The 19,052-nt window shown below is 38.1% G+C and overlaps 1 protein-coding gene across 3 annotated transcripts in view; it reads right to left on the bottom strand.

The window, feature by feature from the left end:
* The window catches only part of MTSS1 (MTSS I-BAR domain containing 1), a 358,411-nt gene that overhangs the window by 22,489 nt on the left and 316,870 nt on the right, over nt 1-19,052 (bottom strand). For all 3 annotated transcript variants that reach the window (XM_053715346.1, XM_053715345.1, XM_053715344.1), the window contains exons 7-9: nt 6,070-6,227; nt 5,388-5,495; nt 2,781-2,878 (exon numbers count right to left, since the gene is read on the bottom strand). In XM_053715346.1, the coding sequence (XP_053571321.1) occupies nt 2,781-2,878; nt 5,388-5,495; nt 6,070-6,227 (364 nt within the window). The remainder of the gene's footprint in view (nt 1-2,780; nt 2,879-5,387; nt 5,496-6,069; nt 6,228-19,052) is intronic.

Below are 19,052 nucleotides of genomic sequence, written 5' to 3' on the forward strand. Positions count from 1 at the left end.
AAAGTATGTTAAACCTAATTAGACTAAAATTATAAAGTTATGGCTGTTAGCCCAAGTCAGCTCTTCCACAATTTACATTGATGTCACACATTGTTACAACTGTTGACAATTGGTTGTACTGTGGGGAATGTGAACAAGAGTTTGACTTCTAGCAACTGAACAGCAAATTAGGAAAATAAATCGAATTGAAACAGTAAAAAAACATGGAATTGTATTACTGTGAAGTCAATACATAATAACATTTACTACTGAAAAACATTGCTGGACTTTAAATTGAATATTATTCAGAGTATAAAAGTTATATATATCCCCTTTTTGACAATGACTTACAGAAAACATATTTTTTTTTTTTAAAAAACCACCAAGCTGTGTTTAAAAGCTAGTGAATGTAATAAAAATATTGCATTAAAACAGGTAAATAATTGTCACTTTGGCACGTTCAAGCTTGCCATATTCTATGTGTGATTCTGGTCAATAAAAGGACCACTTGATATATGAAGATTATTGGAACTCACTGCTGACTATACAGAAAAAGAGGAAACTTCTATAGGCAACAAGTTAAATCAGGATACTGCATCTGAAAGGTCTTTGTGCATTTCTGTATATTGTAAAAAAAGGTTAATTTATATATTGGAGTGTTAACAGATTCCTTACCAAGATAAGATAAATATACAAATCATAAAAGGATAGAACAAAAAATATATTAATTAAAAAGTAGCGAGCAGTGGCTCATTTTCTTTATAAATTCATTCTTGTTACAAGAATATACTAAAGATAACAGAATTTGTAAACACCCATGATAAAATGTTTATATATATATATATATATATATACACATACATAAATATATATATATATACACACATTTTTTGCACAAAGACATTAGGAATAATTAAACATCACACTTATAAGATATTGCAGTATACACATGCACTAGAAATACTTAGGATCAGCTTTCTTTTTAGACAAAAAGAAGCCAAAAGGTCTTACGTGTAGGGAGAACAAAGTTCACACAATATATAAGTTAGGATATACCTACCCAAGGTAAAATACACAATTCAAAATCATTCAAAATTGAGGCCTAAGACAGCATGCCATATAAACTGTTTAATTCAATAAAACAGTTTTTTTTTCTGAGGTAAATGCAAAAAACATCAATCAAACAAAGATGCATTCCAGTAAAAATGGGGTACAGTGGGGTAAGAAGTCTTACACAAGTAAATACAGTATTGTTTGTCATGTAAGACTTTTTTATTGTTATATGCCAAACATGTACTCAAATTATTTCCAATTTTTCAGAGTTTCAATGTTATCAACCTTTTGGAACCAGAAACAACTTAGTCATTCAGCCAACAGAGTAATTTATTAAAAGGACATTAAAGTATTTTTTTTACATATATGCATAATATGAACTAGCTATAAATTACTGAATTGCAAAAGAATTCTATATCAGAATCACGGCATTTTAACATTCGTATCCCTTTAAGCAATTTGCAGCATTTTGAAGGAAAGCTAGGTCACCGAATTTGAGTTTTGGTCCCTCTCTAGGTAATATGGGACAAACACAGTTTTACACAAAATCAAGTGATGTTTAATGTCCCTTTAAAGTAAAAAAACACAATTTAAACAAACCAATTTGTACAAATAAAAATTTACAATATTATTTTAACAGATATTCAAATAACAGAGTTGATATTTTGTATTTTTTAGTGTTTATGCAGTAGCTAAACTTCACATACTGTTTTCTTTAGGATTTGGGGCCTAGTAAAACCCTATTCACTGACTGAAGAATTGTGTCTTTTTTTTATGTTCATGTTCATACATGCCTTAAATGCCCCTTTAACTACTGATTACTATTCAAAACAACAACAAAAAACTATCTATTTAAAAAAATGTGTCCTAATAAATACTTTTTGTACTGTTGCAATCACTCTTTGCTTTTGTGAAATATAGAATTAACTTATTTCCTGTCCTAGGACAAAGCTTGATGTCTATTAAAGGGCCACTGTAAGTAAATATTTTCTATGCCTGTTACTAACTAACTACCCCAAATACGCTTTTTATCAATAGCATTTCATTAACATATCTCTACCGTATATCAGAAATCTTGTCTGCAAATTTAATTGTTTTCCAAACCCACTCCGTGGGTATCCTTTGCTCTGTACCAATCCGTTTACAATACCTAGGTTTCAAAATGGCGCTTTAAACACAATTTCATTGGTTTAAGTATTTTGAACACGCAGTGCTGAAAATAGTGGGCAGGATAACGTGACATCATCGGGGAATAAAAGATATCACTTTTATAACGTTATGAAACTTCGTTTTGGAGAAAATATAGGTCAGTAGGTTTTAATTAATGTTTATTAACTTTAATATGTTAGTTGTTTAGCTTAAAAATTATAACAGAAAGTAATCCTTTAACACGCGTTTGCATCAATGTCTTATGCTCCGTATCTTATTGACAGCTATGTGAATTATATAAATGTTTTGGTTAGCAATCATTATAAAGAGGCAATGTTTTTTATTGCTGGAGCTCCAGACCAAGACATGACCAATGAGCCAAGTGAGATTGGCCTACGCATGTAGCCACATTCACTGAATATGTTCTGCTCAAGAGATTCAACTTTTTTTTCACAATAGAATGCCCCTTTTAATAATATAAGCCTATCCTGTAAAATTAAAGGCATTACTTTAGAGATTTTCAGTTTAGTCTTTGTGAATTATAAATGAACTATTTTATTAAGGGCTTATACATTATCTGGGCCCAGCTGGCTACATACCTGCATACGCTGGACTTCCTAGACATGGTAGTACTAGGAGAGGATGGAGGAGTCTGGTAGGACCAAGTGTAGTCTGAGCCTTTAAGGTCATGAATCACCTAAACGGGAAGAAAAAGAATACACTATTTCCTTTTCCATATTTCTTAATACACCATTATCTGTACAACACTTTCATTATGTCTAAGACACACTGATCTCATAAAAATATTATTTTTGTCCAATTAAAGGGACATGGAAGTGTTTTCTAAACGAAACAGCATTATAAAGTGTAAATAATCTCTCCAACCATGTATCTACATATGTTTTTATGCACAGGCTTCTGGAGGAGGGGGTGCATTTACATAGTGGCTAGTCCCCCATGTGCCCCCCTAACTGTGATCATCCCTCCCAGTATAGTGTTGTACATTTTGCTTTGTTCCCATGGTATTCTTTGTTGAAGAGATTTGTCTGGAGCATTTCATGGTAGGAATTAGTGCTGCCATCTAGTGTTCTTGCAAATAGAGAACATTGTTGCAAAACCTCTGCCAAGATTGTTGCAAAACCTCTGCCATATAGTGATGCAGACACTTGCACACTCCTGAGCTTAGCGCCCTGCTTTTCAACAAAATATACTAAGAGAACAAAGAACATTAAATACTAGAATAAATTAGAAAGTTGTTTAAAATTACATTCTCTGTCTGATTTATGAAAGAAAAAAAATGTGGGTTTCATCTCACTTTAAGTGGATGGAACAGCAGAAAGAGTGAGAGTTTCCTTACGGATTCACTTAAAGGATCGACTAACGGCCAAATTAAGAGCTGTGCGGCATACTTGAGAAGCGGTTGGATGTCTTAAAGTGAAAGTCAACCAAAACGTTTTTGAAACGGCTACGGCAGCCCACGGCCAAAAAATATTTTGCTAAGAGGTGACGTTTTCACCTCTTAGCCAATAGCCGTGCGGTAAATCCAGTTTGGCGCCCATGGGAGCCAGATTTACTGCACAGCTATTTGCTAAGAGGTGAAAACGTCACCTCTTAGCAAAATATTTTTTTGCCGTGGGCTGCCGTAGCAGCTAAGAACGTTGAACGGTTGAAACGAATAAAGGCACTGTCTGCATGAAGTATCTTATACTTAAAGGTATTTGACCAGACAATATTGGGAGTTTGCTAATGCTATATACCACTATACCAGTAGGAAGATTTTATATAGGATTGGTATAGCCTAGATTAAGGATACAAGTTCGTACGCATATCTGTACACTTGTGGCTGCTGTATATTTTATGCTATATCTATTGCTATATTTGTTTATATGGGTTCTATATATGTGCACACATAGCTTTTTCTTATGGAAACGTTGTACAGTAAACTCCCAGTTAACCGGCACCCATGGGGATTGGTAGATTCCAGATAAGTGTAGTTTCTGGTTGCTTGAGAGTTACTATTAAAAATACGCCTAACTAGTTCTATAACCCATACTAAACTATAAGCGTTGTATTTACTTGATATTAATATTTAAATACAGTAAATAAAAGTAAATTATTAAATATTAATGCCGCCTCCGTTCAGTCCCAGGCACCTAGTGGCAGCGTGATGTCTAATTCTCAGACTTGTGCTCACAACTTTCAAGAGCAGTTATGTAGGTTCTGGTGGCTTGAAAGGGGCTTGCTTTCAGCCTTGAGAGCACACTATAGAGAAAGGAAGCTGTGAAGCAAAGTTAGTGTTAATATTAATGTACAGTATCTTCAATTGTTTTCCCCCCGGTTGCTTGAGAGTGCCGGTTGCTTGCGTTCCGGTTAACTGAGAGTTTACTGTATTCAATAAACTATTTATGTGGATTTTAAAGTTTATTGTATTCTCTTCTATTCTGAGGTTTAAGCTCTCACTTTCCTTAAATTTATTTCACAATATATAATACAAACTTATATTAGCCTGGAGTGCTGTTTTGAAGGCCAAACAGAGATTGTGATGTGATAGCATCATTGTAATAAAAATTTAAAACAGGGGCAAACTTAAAAAGAATTGAGGTTTATTGTGTTTAAAGGCTTGGCTTAAAGTGAATGTCAATTTTGATGCTAAAGTGCCCGGTTTTTAAAAATTCGGTTAAAAACAGGGGCACTTTAATTCATCAAAATTTAAATTTCACTCCTGTTGAGAAAAAAAACGTACCTTTTAATCTTCACAGCAGCTCAAGCTTCCTCCACCCGTGGCAAAGCTTCTTTCTGGGTCTAAAATGAGGAATACGGCTTCCTCCAATCACGGCGTTGAATCAGACACTGATTCCCCCAGGGGGGGGGGGAAGCCGTGATTGGAGGATGACCTATCCATCATTTCTGATGTCAGAAATGGCTTGCAACGACCGGAGGAAGGTGGAGCTGCTGTGAAGATTAAAAGGTACGTTTTTTTTTTCTCAACAGGAGTGAAATGTAAATTTTGATGAATTAAAGTGCCCCTGTTTTTAATCGAATTTTTAAAAACCGGGCACTTTAGCATCAAAATTAACATTCACTTTAAGGAAAAAAACTTTGTGTGTGTGAAGCAGTTTTCTCTTTAGTAGCAAACAAGTCTTTTTCAAAACAACAAGTTGTAAACTATGTACCAATTTGCTGATTATAAAGATTTCGGTACCAACCTGTTCACTGGCAGAAGGCAGTTTGTGTGGATCCATAGTGAGAGTCTTAAGGTCTTCGGATATGGTCTGCAAATGAGTTATCTCTCCCAGCATCGAGATTTCTTCTTCCTAAAAACAAAGACACAATTTGTAAAAACTCACAATACGTCTGTGCATCACAAACCACGACATGTTAGGTAGAAATGATCAGACATTAATAGACAAAGTGACTTTCAATGTATCACGATAAGCCAATACAATATTTGAAAAAGGTTTACAAGAATATTCAGAAACTTAAATGCTCCTGCTACCCAAATACATTATTTATTGCTTCAAAACAATAACAAAGTAATTTTCTATATATACGGTATACTGTAGTCAACTCACTATATACGTGGCAATTTATTGGCACTGAGTGCTGCTGCTGAAATCCCCATACTGCCTCACCCTTTGTTCATGTAACAGCACATATATGTTTGGAGAGGGTATGGTTATGAATGTTAGTTTGTCTCATATCATCGTTCTACAACTCAACAGCAGGCACTTTAGGGTTACATGTTTAAAATATAAGCATGATTATTGTCTTAAAAAATGTTACCATGTTTAATGTTTAAACTTGATAACAACTATATCTTCATCACAGTTGAGTGGTTAATGACAACTGCACATTGTATATATGGCCTCACCTTAAAAATATACTTACTATAACAGGTCTCAGCATGGAGATGAAGGAGCAGAAACGTCCGCGTTCCTCAATTAGTGCTTTCCTCACCGCTTGCTTCTCCGTCTCTTCGAGCAACAAGTACTTATCATTGACATCTTGAAGGGCGCTGTCCAACTGAGGCTGTATATCTCCTCTGCCTAAAACCAAACAAAGCAAAATCCTCCTGAAGAAGCCATTTTATTTAACTGTTTACAACACATTTAAAATGTAACCTACAAAATATAAAACGTAAAATAGTATAACCCTTACTAAACGGATCAATATATTAAATGTAATCCTATTATATGTTATATGCGGCGGCCATCTTGCAGTAACAGTTTTTCAAGCAATAATATACAGATATATCAGTGATCAGGTATATGATCATATTTTATAGTCTGAATATAAAGTTAGCTCTTTTTCTACTCTCAAATATTACGAGGGGGCGATTAAAGATTTAAAGAGGCAGAAGTCAATGTAACAAATAATATCTTTGTGCTTAAAATGGTGGCTCCCAACAGAAAAAGGAGAGAAAGGCCTGTCAGGTAATGTAGAGGCCATATTGTTAAAAATGTATTGCATATAGCTGAGTAATAGAAAAAGCAAAATAAATTCTCATTGTAATTTCTATTAAAGAAACAGTATAATACGCAATCAACAGAGCTTTTAAGTGTAGTTTTCTGGTAGATCTTAAGGAAATGTCAACAGAATGGAGGGTTGGGTTGAAGTTTTAAACCTGCAGTGTCCAACCTTTCCACATGGGGCCACACAGGAACTGCTTTCTACTTGACGGTACAAAAATCATTATACAAATACTCCTGATGTATTGCATTTCTATGTGAACAACATTCAGTGTCAATACTGACAGGGTTGCTAAGTTTCTTATAAATAAAAAATCTAGCTGTGCAAATTAGCACACATTTACATAAATAATTATGTAGCATGATTGTAAGCAGTTATTTATTTCTAATAAGACTGTTTATTCGTTATTACATTCATTGACCTGAAGCTAAAAATAACTGGCCATTGGTGGCATCTATATCCTAGTAGCAAGGGAGCTGTGGCTTCTATAGCTGTATACTTGGCTTGTAATTATTTGGATTATTGTTCTCCATAGAGCTATCTAGCTAAATATTCTTCATGGCTACTAACTTCATCAACCACTGTTTAGCTAGATATAAATAAAACGTTATCTGCCTAGCAACATGGTGCAAATATTTACTGGATGAATTTACATTGAATACTCCAGAAAGACATTTATGCAGGGTCTCTATAAATTTTTAGTTTTAAATTTCTCTCTCTAGTCACATTTGCTGACTGAATAGAAATATTACTAAAAGAAGTTTAAGAAATGGAGACATGAAGGGCCAAGTAAAAAAGGACACTAAAGATACACTAGATGAAAGAACACTAATTTTATAACAGTACAAATTCATATGAGTCAAGCCATATACGCGTTTTACTGCCTGTTCAAAAAGAAATGCAACAACGGAACATATATCATGTGTATGGGCACGTACAGAAAAAACTAAATGTAGCGTTACAGATTAACTTTACATGAAAGAAACTTAAAGTTTTGATATTTTTAACGTATCTCTGTAACAGTCTATAAAGCAACAAAACAGGACCAAAAAGGTCAAACTAGCTTAGAGAAGAATTGTAAAAGGAAATCCAGAATACACATATAAATATTTTATTTAAAGCACAAGAAACGTATACATATGTTTATAAAAGTATATCAAATTGTACCCTTATATGCTATAGTTACCTGGAATTATTTGTTGTTGTGGCCTACAATGATTAAAGTTTAGAGCCATAAAACGCATGTAGTTACTTTCTGTGTGTGTTGCTGTCTTAGCTCTGTTTGCCCCATTTTTTTTACAATGTTCTGTTATGTTGCCATAGAATAATGTATCAGCCAAGCCTTAAAGGGATACTAAACACCCATTTTTAAATACAATTTTGAAACAGCTATAGCTTTTATTAGAAGCATTTTTACTAATACGTGTATATTACAAAAATTCTTCTATTCAAAACTGAAATGCATCCATGTGGATTCCAATTTTGGCTGGAATGTCGCTTTAAATCTCACCCAGGAAGGCATTCAGTGCCACTGAAACCCCCAGACCGCCTGACTTCTCCCCAAGACCATCTATTTACACAGAAACTGACTTCATCTCAGATCTTTCCTCCCCTTTACTACCTAGACTTTATCAATAAACACACAATAGGCTAGATTTATCAATTTACGGACTGACAGAGTTCATATGTTTTGAACCTGTCCGCATCTCTTCGCAAATTGTGTGGTGCATTTGTTCCCCATATTTACCATTTCAAGAGTGAATACTTGTGTGAGAGTAGGGCTGGTCAAACCGCCCCGGTTGAATGAATCCAGAGTGATTTTCATCCTCTAACTCCAAGTTTAAATCGCAACTTCATAAATATCAGTTGCAGGCTCGTTCATTTGATCAGGACTTTTGGCAAATGATAAATCTAGCTCAATGTATGCAAAAGTCCTATTCTCAACTTATATCCCTGTTATCACACGATCCTAAATCATTAAACTTGCACAAAAAACACCATAGGGTCATATCAATTACAGGATTAAATATATATAGATTATAAGATTAAATATAAAATATATGCACATATACACATCACTGAATGTCACTGAAGTGCTGGCAGTTTCACATATTCATCTAATGCACCAATTCTTCATATATTTATCACCCGTAGCAAATATAGCTTCTCGTAATTAAAAATAAAATAATGTACATTATGCTTTGCAGTAGGTCTGTGCTATTGAGAATGAATATAATGAGTCATTATCTGCACCTATCTCTAAGTGTTCAGATGTGAGTTAGCTATTTAATACCGATTGGTGACTGTGCGTCAGTTGTTACCTCAAAGAGTAATTAAAATATGTCCCTGACAAAGCAGTGCATTAAAAGTCATCACTTGCTTCCTGCACAGATACTGACACGAGACTTTAAATTCATATAGAATTAAAGGGACAGTCAAGTATAAATGAAACTTTCATTATTCAGATAGGACTTTTAATTTTAATCGACTTTCCAATTTACTTTAATCATCAAATTTGTTTTTTTCTCTTGGTATTCTTAGTTTAAACTAAACATAGGTAGGCTCATATGCTAATTTATAAGCCTTTGAGGGCTGCCTCTTATCACAGGCTTTTAAATCTCTTTTCAACACAAAGAGACAGAAAGTACACGTGGCTATATAGATAACACTGTGTTCAGGCACAGAAAGTTATTTAAGATTTAGCACAAAACAATGCTAAATTTAAGACAATAGATAATAAACAGTCACAGTCATGTGATCAGGGGGCTGGAAGAAGGTTCCTAGATACAAGGTAATCACAAAGGTAAAAAGTATATTAATATAACTATGTTGGTTATGCAAAACTTGGGAATGAGTAATAAAGGGATTATCTATCTTTTAAAACAATAACAATTCTATGGTAGACTGTCCCTTTAAGTGTAATAAATAAATTCTTAATTAGCTATGTTCCCTTGCAATGAGAATGTTATTTATCAATACAACTGTCATTTCCTTTTGTGATTTTATCAGCAGTAGTAAAATTTAACTTAGTATGTTTAACCAGTGGCGTCACTAGGGTTGGTGTCACCCGGTGCGGTAAGTCATGGTGTCACCCCCCCCCCCAGAAAGCAGACACACACAAAAACACAGGCAAACACACATACAAACACTCAGACACACTTAAAAACATACTCAGATGCACTTGGAAACACACTCAGACACACACACACAAGAACACTGAGACACACAAAAACTCAGACACATACATACAAAATATGTAAACTGCACTGCATTAATTAGGAAGCTCATGCCTAGAGCTGCTCCCTGGCTCAGCAGAACATCAAATGAAAGATAAGCAGAGCACTCTAAAATAAATCACTGAAGAAAAAGTTTAGGCGCGCAAACTATGAAAATTCTGCTCTCTGACTCTGTTCCAAGTCTGTCAGTGCACAGCCCTGGGCCGCATGTCACTGAGCAGTGAGCACAGATAGGCAGGCAGGTTTAGGCTAGCAGCGCAACTTTGCAAGCCCCACGGCACACCCACAACATTCATAGTGAAATTGGGCAGGGGAGGAGCAAAGTACAAACAAGCAAAAGCAGCCGGGAAAACTATTTGCTGAAATTGCAGCACTGGCTCAAGGGGCAAAAAAATTGTGTGTCTACAACTTCCCCAGTCCCACTAATGTTCACAAATGCCAGCCTCTAATAAAATAATCTATGCATCTCAACATTGTATTTCTTTGAATTTCAATAAAATTAAAAAAAAAAAAAAAAAAAAAAAAAATTTTTTTTTTTTTTTGGTGTCACCCCCTGGAGGGTGTCACCCGGGTGCGGCCCGCCCCCCCCCCCCGCACCCCCCTAGTGACGCCACTGTGTTTAACCCCATCATAGTTAAAGGGACAGTCAACTCCAAATGTTTTATTGTTTAAAAAATAGATAATCCCTTTATTACCCATTCGATAGTTTTACACAGCTATCATGGTTATATTAATACACTTTTAACCTGTGTGATTACCTTGTATCTAAGCCTCTTCTGACAGCTCCCTCATCACATGACATTTTATTTATTATATTTATTATCTATTAACATGCATTTTAGGCAGTTAGTGCAGTGTCAGCCACAACTCCACGGGCGTGAGCACAATGTTATTTATATGGCCCACATGAACTAGCAATCTCTTGTCTTAAAAAAATAATACAAATAGCATGTGATAAGAGTCTGTCTGTAGTGGCTTAGAAATAGGCAGAAATTTAGAGGTTTAAATGTCATAAAGTATATTAATATAACAATGTTTGTTGTGCAAAAGTGGGAAATAGGTAGTAGAGGTATTACTTATCTTTTTATACAATAACAATTTTAGTGTTGACTGTCACTTTAAATACCTATCAAACATTTGGAACAAGCAGGTCTCTGCAGCTCAAGACTTGAAATTTAGCTATGTATTTAACACAGAGACTTGCAGTGTCAGTAGTGCTAAAATGACATACTCTTAGTGCATATTGCACTATAACGTCCCTTTAATGAGAACCAGAAAAAGGAAATACAACTTAATTTAGCAAGCAAACAATGCACAGTAAAATACCTATAAAATGTGCATTATATTGCAGTCCAGGGGTATACACCTTAAAAGCCTTTATAGTGTTTATATCTCCTCTGCTGTTGCCTTTAAGGGACAGCTATAAATGAGCTGCTTTACTGATCAAGCAATGAGCAGAAAATTTAAGGATTAGGGTTTTTTATTTTAAACTTTAGCCTTTTGTAAGGTAAAAATAATTTTCAGAGTTAAAATTACAGGAAAAGCATGTTAAATAAATAATCAAAGTGCATTACAAATTATTTTGTTTTGGGTGGATATACTGTAATGTCCCTTTAAATATGGAAAGATGACTGCTTTTTTACTAGATATTTGTATTAGTTCTACAAAGCTGTATAACCAGTTTCTGTTTTTATAGGAATACTCAGGTATCTCTCCGGAAGTGCAGTACCAAACCTCCTCATGGCTACCATGATGGCTACTATAAAAGAATCTCATTATCTGCCAACAATAGGAGGACATGATGCGTCCTGCTGATTGTGTCAGCTTTGGCTTAAGCACAATACAATTGATGTTCCTGTTTTGAGCCATATTTCCTATAGATAAACATCCTGTTCTATACAGTTTATACAGACTGTGACCTCAGACATCCAGGTACCTTTAATCTCTCTCATTATTCACAACAAGCACCCTAATATATAAAGCAGCTACTCATTTCTATGCACAGCTGTTTCTGCAACCGCGCTTGAATGGGAAATAGACTGAAATGTAGCCTCATGTAAAATGAATTTAATAGGCATTTGCTTTAATGGGACATGATACCCAATGTGTGATTCAGATAGAGCATTTAGTTTTAAACAACTTTGCAATTTATTTCTATTATCAAATTTTCTTTGTTCTCTTTGTTGAAAAGCAGTAAGCTCAGGTGCGTGCACGTGCTGCAGTATTATATGGCAGCAATTTTGCAAGAATGCTATACATTTGCAAGAGCACTAAATAGTAGCACTTTTTCCTGCCATGTACTGCTTCAGACACATGCACAAACTTTCTACCTAGGTATCTCTTCAACAAAAAATACCATGAGAATTAAGTCAATTTGATAATAGAAGTAAATTGGAAACTTTTGAAAAAAAATTGTATGCTCTGTCTGATTCAGAGAAGAAAAAAAAAGGGGGTTTCATGTCCCTTTAAATACTTGCTGTGCAACAATCCTAATTGGCCTTCAAGTTTTGTTGCGCTTTGCAGACTTTAATGCTCATCTCTAGTAAGATTATTACAGTTTACAGAAAGTGTCCATATACTAAACAAAATGGAATCCTGACAACAGGTAGCTACACCAACTCTTCACATGAGTTATGATGCCTTTTATTTAATTAGCTGCATATGGTCCTATCAGTTATACTGTAGATGACAGCAAGAATAACAATCTATACTATAATTGCGTTTGTAACGCGTCCGTTGCCAGTTGTGCACGCATCCTCAAAGGAATGTTGGCTGCGCGTGGCAGCCAAAAGAATGTTTGCTGCGCAAGGCAGCCAAAAGAATGTTTGCTGCACGAGGCAGCCAAAAGAATGTTGGCTGCACGTGCAGCCAAAATAATTAACCTGGATGCAGCGAAGCTGCATCCCGGTAGAGACCAAAAATGGCAGGGTGCCGTAAACCCGAAGCCGTAAAAAACAAACAAAAAAAAACACGTAATCACCCGCACAAAATAACTAAAAAAACATGTAACCGCCCGCAAGAAATAAAATAAAACACGTAACCGCCCGCACAAAGTATAACAAAAAAAACCTAACCTCCCGTTCAAAGTATTAACAAACACCTAAACAGCCAACCCCCACATCGCAAAACTATAAAGTAATTAACCCCAATCCTCAAATAACAAAATATTAACCCCTAAACCGCCAACCCCCCACATCGCAATAAACCTAATTTATCTATTAACCCCATAACCGCAAAACTCCCACATCACAATAAATTTTTTTAACCTATTAACTCTTAAACCGCAAACTCCCCACATCACTATAAACCTAATTATTATCTGGCGGAGAAGGTGTTCTTCAAGGCGGCTCCATCATCTTCTATCTTCATCCGGAGCGAAGGTGGCTTCCCCGATGCACAGATCCTAAGCTGCGGTCCTCAGCGGTGTGGAGGCTCCTCTTCATGCGATCATCCATCGCACACTGAAGATTGAATGCAAGCTACCCCATATTTATTGGGATACCTTGCATTCTTATTGGCTGAAATTTTGAAATCAGCCAATAGGATGAGCGCTACTGAAATCTTATCTGATTTGAACAGCCAATAGGATTTCAGTAGCTCTCATCCTATTGGCTGATTTTAAAATTTCAGCCAATAGGAATGCAAGTTACCCCAAATTGAATGCGGTACATTGCATTCAATTTTCAGTGTACACTGTAGATCGGATGAAGAGGAGCCTCCACACCGCTGAGGACCGCAGCTTCAGACACATGCACAAACTTTCTACCTAGGTATCTCTTCAACAAAAAATACCATGAGAATTAAGTCAATTTGATAATAGAAGTAAATTGGAAACTTTTGAAAAAAAATTGTTGCTGAGTATCGCCGCCACTGAGAACCGCCGCTCTGGATACGCGCATCGGGGAAGACCGCCCCGCACCTCTGTTCCGTGCCGCCTTCGCACAGGATGAAGATAGAAGATAACGACGACGCCTGGAAGAAGACCACCGGACTTCAGGCATGGTGAGTACTTATTTGGGGCTTAGTCTTTTCTTTTTTTTTTTTTTTTTGGGGGGGTGTTCTTTTTTTCAGATTAGGGATTTAATGGGCTGTAAAAGAGCTGATTGCCCTTTTAGAGGGGGATGGATAGTTTAGGTTTTTTGAATGTTAGGTTTTTTTATTTTGGGTGGTTGGTTGTGTGGGGGGTTTTACTGTTAGGGGGTAATTGGCAATTTTTGTAAGAAAAAGAGCTGTTTATTGTATTTTTTTAAATATAGACTGCCCTCTGGGCAGGCTTATCGCCTAGTAATATATAAATAAAAGCTGAATCGCCAAAACCTTACCGGCAAGAATCTATTATAGTTGATACATTTAACATATCAACCTATGTGCAGTTGTAGGCCAACTTGACATTTGGTGGAACTACATTTTGCCCAGATATTCTGGAAAAGTATTGTCAGACTTGAAATATTCAAATTTGGATCCAGATTCTATTGCAGCTGCTAAAGCGTCAACTACAATAGAGGACAAAAAACAGAATTTATGTTTACCTGATAAATTTCTTTCTCCTACGGTGTATCCGTTCCCCACGGCTTCATCCTTACTTGTGGGATATTCTCAATCCCTACAGGAAGTGGCAAAGAGAGCATACAGCAGAGCTGTCCATATAGCTCCCCTCAGGCTCCGCCCCCCCAGTCATTCGACCGACGGTTAGGAGAAAAAGGAGAACTATAGGGTGCAGTGGTGACTGTAGTTTACAAAAATAAATTTAAACCTGACTAAAATGCCAGGGTGCGCCGTGGACCGGATACACCGTAGGAGAAATAAATTTATCAGGTAAACATAAATTTTGTTTTCTCCTACATTGGTGTATCCGGTCCACGGCTTCATCCTTACTTGTGGGAACCAATACCAAAGCTTTAGGACACGGATGAAGGGAGGGAACAAGTCAGGTAACCTAAACCGAAGGCACCACTGCTTGTAAAACCTTTCTCCCAAAAATAGCCTCCGAAGAAGCAAAAGTATCGAATTTGTAAAATTTGGCAAATGTATGCAGTGAAGACCAAGTCGCTGCCTTACAGATCTGTTCAACAGAAGCCTCATTCTTGAAAGCCCACGTGGAAGCCACAGCTCTAGTAGAGCGAGCTGTAATTCGTTCAGGGGGCTGCCTTCCAGCAGTCTCATAAGCCAGCCGGATGATGCTTTTCAGCCAGAAGGACAGAGAAGTCGCAGTCGCCTTTTGACCTCTCCTCTTGCCAAAATAGACGACAAACAAAGACGATGTTTGTCTCAAGTCTTTAGTTGCTTTTAGATAGAACTTTAAAGCACGAACCACATCAAGATTGTGCAACAGATGTTCCTTGTTAGAAACTGGATTAGGACACAGAGAAGGAACAACTATTTCCTGGTTAATATTCTTATTGGAAACCACTTTTGGAAGAAAACCAGGTTTGGTACGTAAAACGGCCTTATCTGTATGGAACACCAGGTAAGGTGAATTACACTGCAAAGCAGACAATTCAGAAACTCTTCTAGCAGAAGAAATAGCTACCAAAAACAAAACTTTCCAAGATAGTAACTTGATATCTATGGAATGTAGAGGTTCAAACGGAACCCCTTGAAGAACTGAAAGAACTAAATTTAGACTCCATGGAGGAGCCACAGGTCTATAGACAGGCTTGATTCTGACTAAAGCCTGTACAAACGCCTGAACATCTGGCATTGCTGCCAGACGCTTGTGTAACAAAACAGACAGAGCAGATATCTGTCCTTTTAAGGAACTAGCTGACAAACCTTTCTCCAATCCTTCTTGGAGAAAGGATAGAATCCTTGGAATCCTAATCTTACTCCATGAGTAACCCTTGGATTCGCACCAACAAAGATATTTCCGCTATATCTTATGGTAAATTTTCCTGGTGACAGGCTTTCTAGCCTGGATCAGGGTATCTATAACTGATTCCGAAAACCCACGCTTAGATAGAATCAAGCGTTCAATCTCCAAGCAGTCAGTTGCAGAGAAACTAGGTTTGGATGTTCGAATGGACCTTGAATTAGAAGGTCCTGCCTCAAAGGTAGCTTCCATGGTGGAACCGATGACATATTCACCAGGTCTGCATACCAAGTCCTGCGTGGTCACGCAGGAGCTATTAGAATTACGGAAGCCTTCTCCTGTTTGATCCTGGCTACTAGCCGGGGGAGAAGGGGAAACGGTGGAAAGACATAAGCTAGATTGAACGACCAAGGCGCTACTAAGGCATCTACCAATGTCGCCTTGGGATCCCTGGACCTGGACCCGTAACGTGGAACTTTGGAGTTCTGACGTGACGCCATCAGATCCAGATCTGGAATGCCCCATAGTTGAGTTAACTGGGCAAAAACCTCCGGGTGAAGTTCCCACTCCCCCGGATGGAAAGTCTGACGACTCAGATAATCCGCTTCCCAGTTGTCCACTCCTGGGATGTGAATTGCTGATAGATGGCAGGAGTGATCCTCTGCCCATTTGATGATTTTAGATACCTCCCTCATCGCCAGGGAACTCTTTGTTCCCCCCTGATGATTGATTTACGCTACAGTCGTCATGTTGTCCGACTGAAATCTGATGAATTTGGCCTCCGCTAGTTGAGGCCATGCCTGGAGCGCATTGAATATCGCTCTCAATTCCAAAATGTTTATCGGGAGAAGAGATTCTTCCCGAGACCATAGACCCTGAGCCTCCCAGACCGCGCCCCAGCCTAGGAGGCTGGCGTCGGTCGTGACAATGATCCACTCCGGTCTGCGGAAACTCATTCCCTGAGACAGGTGATCCAGAGACAACCACCAGAGGAGTGAGTCTCTGGTTTTCTGGTCCATTTGAATCTGGGGAGACAAATCTGCATAATCCCCATTCCACTGTTTGAGCATGCACAGTTGCAATGGTCTTAAATGAATTCGAGCAAATGGAACCACGTCCATTGCTGCGACCATGAGTCCTATTACCTCCATGCACTGAGCTATGGAGGGTTGAGGAATGGATTTAAGAACTCGACAAGTGTTCAGAAGTTTTAACTTCCTGACCTCTGTCAGAAAGATCTTCATTTCTACTGAGTCTATTATTGTTCCCAGGAAGGGAACCCTTGTGAACGGGGACAGAGAACTTTATTCTATGTTCACCTTCCACCCGTGAGACCTTAGAAAGGCTAAGACAATGTCTGTATGAGCCTTTGCTTTGTGAAAGGACGCTTGTATTAAAATGTCGTCTAGGTAAGGTGCTACTGCAATGCCCCTTGGCCTTAGCACCGCTAGAAGGGACCCTAGCCCCTTTGTGAAAATTCTGGGAGCAGTGGCCAATCCGAAGGGAAGAGCCACGAACTGGTAATGCTTGTCCAGAAAGGCGAACCTCAGGAACTGATGGTGATCTTTGTGGATAGGAATATGCAGGTACGCATCCTTTAAGTCCACGGTAGTCATATATTGACCCTCCTGGATCATTGGTAAAATTGTCCAAATGGTTTCCATTTTGAATGATGGAACTCTGAGGAATTTGTTTAGAATTTTTAAGTCCAGAATTGGCCTGAATGTTCCTTCCTTTTTGGGAACTACAAACAGGTTTGAGTAAAAACCCAGTCCTTGCTCTGCTGTCGGAACTGGGTGTATCACTCCCATTTTTAAAAGGTCTTCTACGCAATGTAAGAATGCCTGTCTCTTTATCTGGTCTAAAGATAAGCGAGACATGTGGAACCTTCCCCTTGGGGGAAGGTCTTTGAACTCTAGAAGATACCCCTGAGAGACAATTTCTAGTGCCCAGGGGTCCGGAACATCTCTTGCCCAAGCCTGAGCAAAGAGAGAAAGTCTGCCCCCTACTAGATCCGGTCCCGGATCGGGGGCTACCCCTTCATGCTGTCTTGGTAGCAGCAGCAGGCTTCTTGGCCTGTTTACCCTTGTTCCAGCCTTGCAATGGCTTCCATGCTGGTTTGGGCTGGGGTGCGTTACCCTCTTGCCTAGTGGCTGTAGAGGTAGAAGCCGGTCCGTTCCTGAAATTGCGAAAGGAACGAAAATTATTTTTAGCTTTGAAAGGTCTATCCTGTGGAAGGGCATGGCCCTTTCCCCCAGTGATATCTGAAATAATTTCTTTCAACTCAGGCCCGAATAGGGTCTTACCCTTGAAAGGAATATTAAGCAATTTTGTTTTGGACGACACATCCGCCGACCAAGATTTCAACCAAAGCGCTCTGCGCGCCACGATTGCAAAACCAGAATTTTTCGCCGCCAATTTAGCTAATTGGAAAGCGGCATCTGTAATGAAAGAATTAGCCAACTTCAGGGCATGAATTCTGTCCATGACTTCATCATAAGAAGTCTCCTTCTGTAGCGAGTTTTCTAGTTCCTCAAACCAAAAAGCCGCTGCAGTGGTTACAGGAATAATGCAAGAAATTGGTTGAAGAAAATTTTTTTTCTTAAGTAAACCTTCTAATTTTTTTTATCCATAGGGTCTTTGAAAGCGCAACTGTCTTCTATTGGTATAGTCGTGCGCTTAGCTAGTGTTGAAACTGCCCCTTCTACCTTGGGAACCGTCTGCCACGCGTCCCTTCTAGGGTCAACAATTGGGAACATTTTCTTAAAGATAGGAGAGGGAACAAAAGGTACACCTGGCTTCTCCCACTCCTTAGTCATGATATCCGCCACCCTCTTAGGTATCGGAAACGCATCATTGTGTACTGGGACCTCTAAGAATTTGTCCATTTTACACAATTTTTCTGGGATCACCAAAGGATCACAATCATCAAGTGTAGCTAGGACCTCCTTAAGTAGGGCGCGGAGGTGTTCTAGCTTAAATTTAAATGCTATGGTATCAGGCTCTGCCTGCTGAGAAACTTTTCCTGTGTCAGAAATTTCTCCCTCAGACAGGCCCTCCCTCACCGCCAAGTCAGATTGATGTGAGGGCACTACAGATAAATTATCCTCTGCGTCTGCTTGCTCATTGTCTGTGTTTAAAACTGAGCAATCACGCTTCCTAGGAAAAGCTGGCAGTTTGGATAAAAATGCTGAGAGAGAATTATCCATTACTGCCGCTAATTGTTGCATAGTAATCGCAATTGGTGTGCTAGATGTACTGGGCATCGCTTGCGCGGACATAGCTGGTGTTGACACAGAAGGAGAGGATAGCGAGCTATCTTCACTACCTTCAGCTAAAGAATCATCTTGGGCTAT

The sequence above is a fragment of the Bombina bombina genome, chromosome 5, assembly GCF_027579735.1.
Source record: "Bombina bombina isolate aBomBom1 chromosome 5, aBomBom1.pri, whole genome shotgun sequence".
Classification (NCBI taxonomy): domain Eukaryota; kingdom Metazoa; phylum Chordata; class Amphibia; order Anura; family Bombinatoridae; genus Bombina; species Bombina bombina.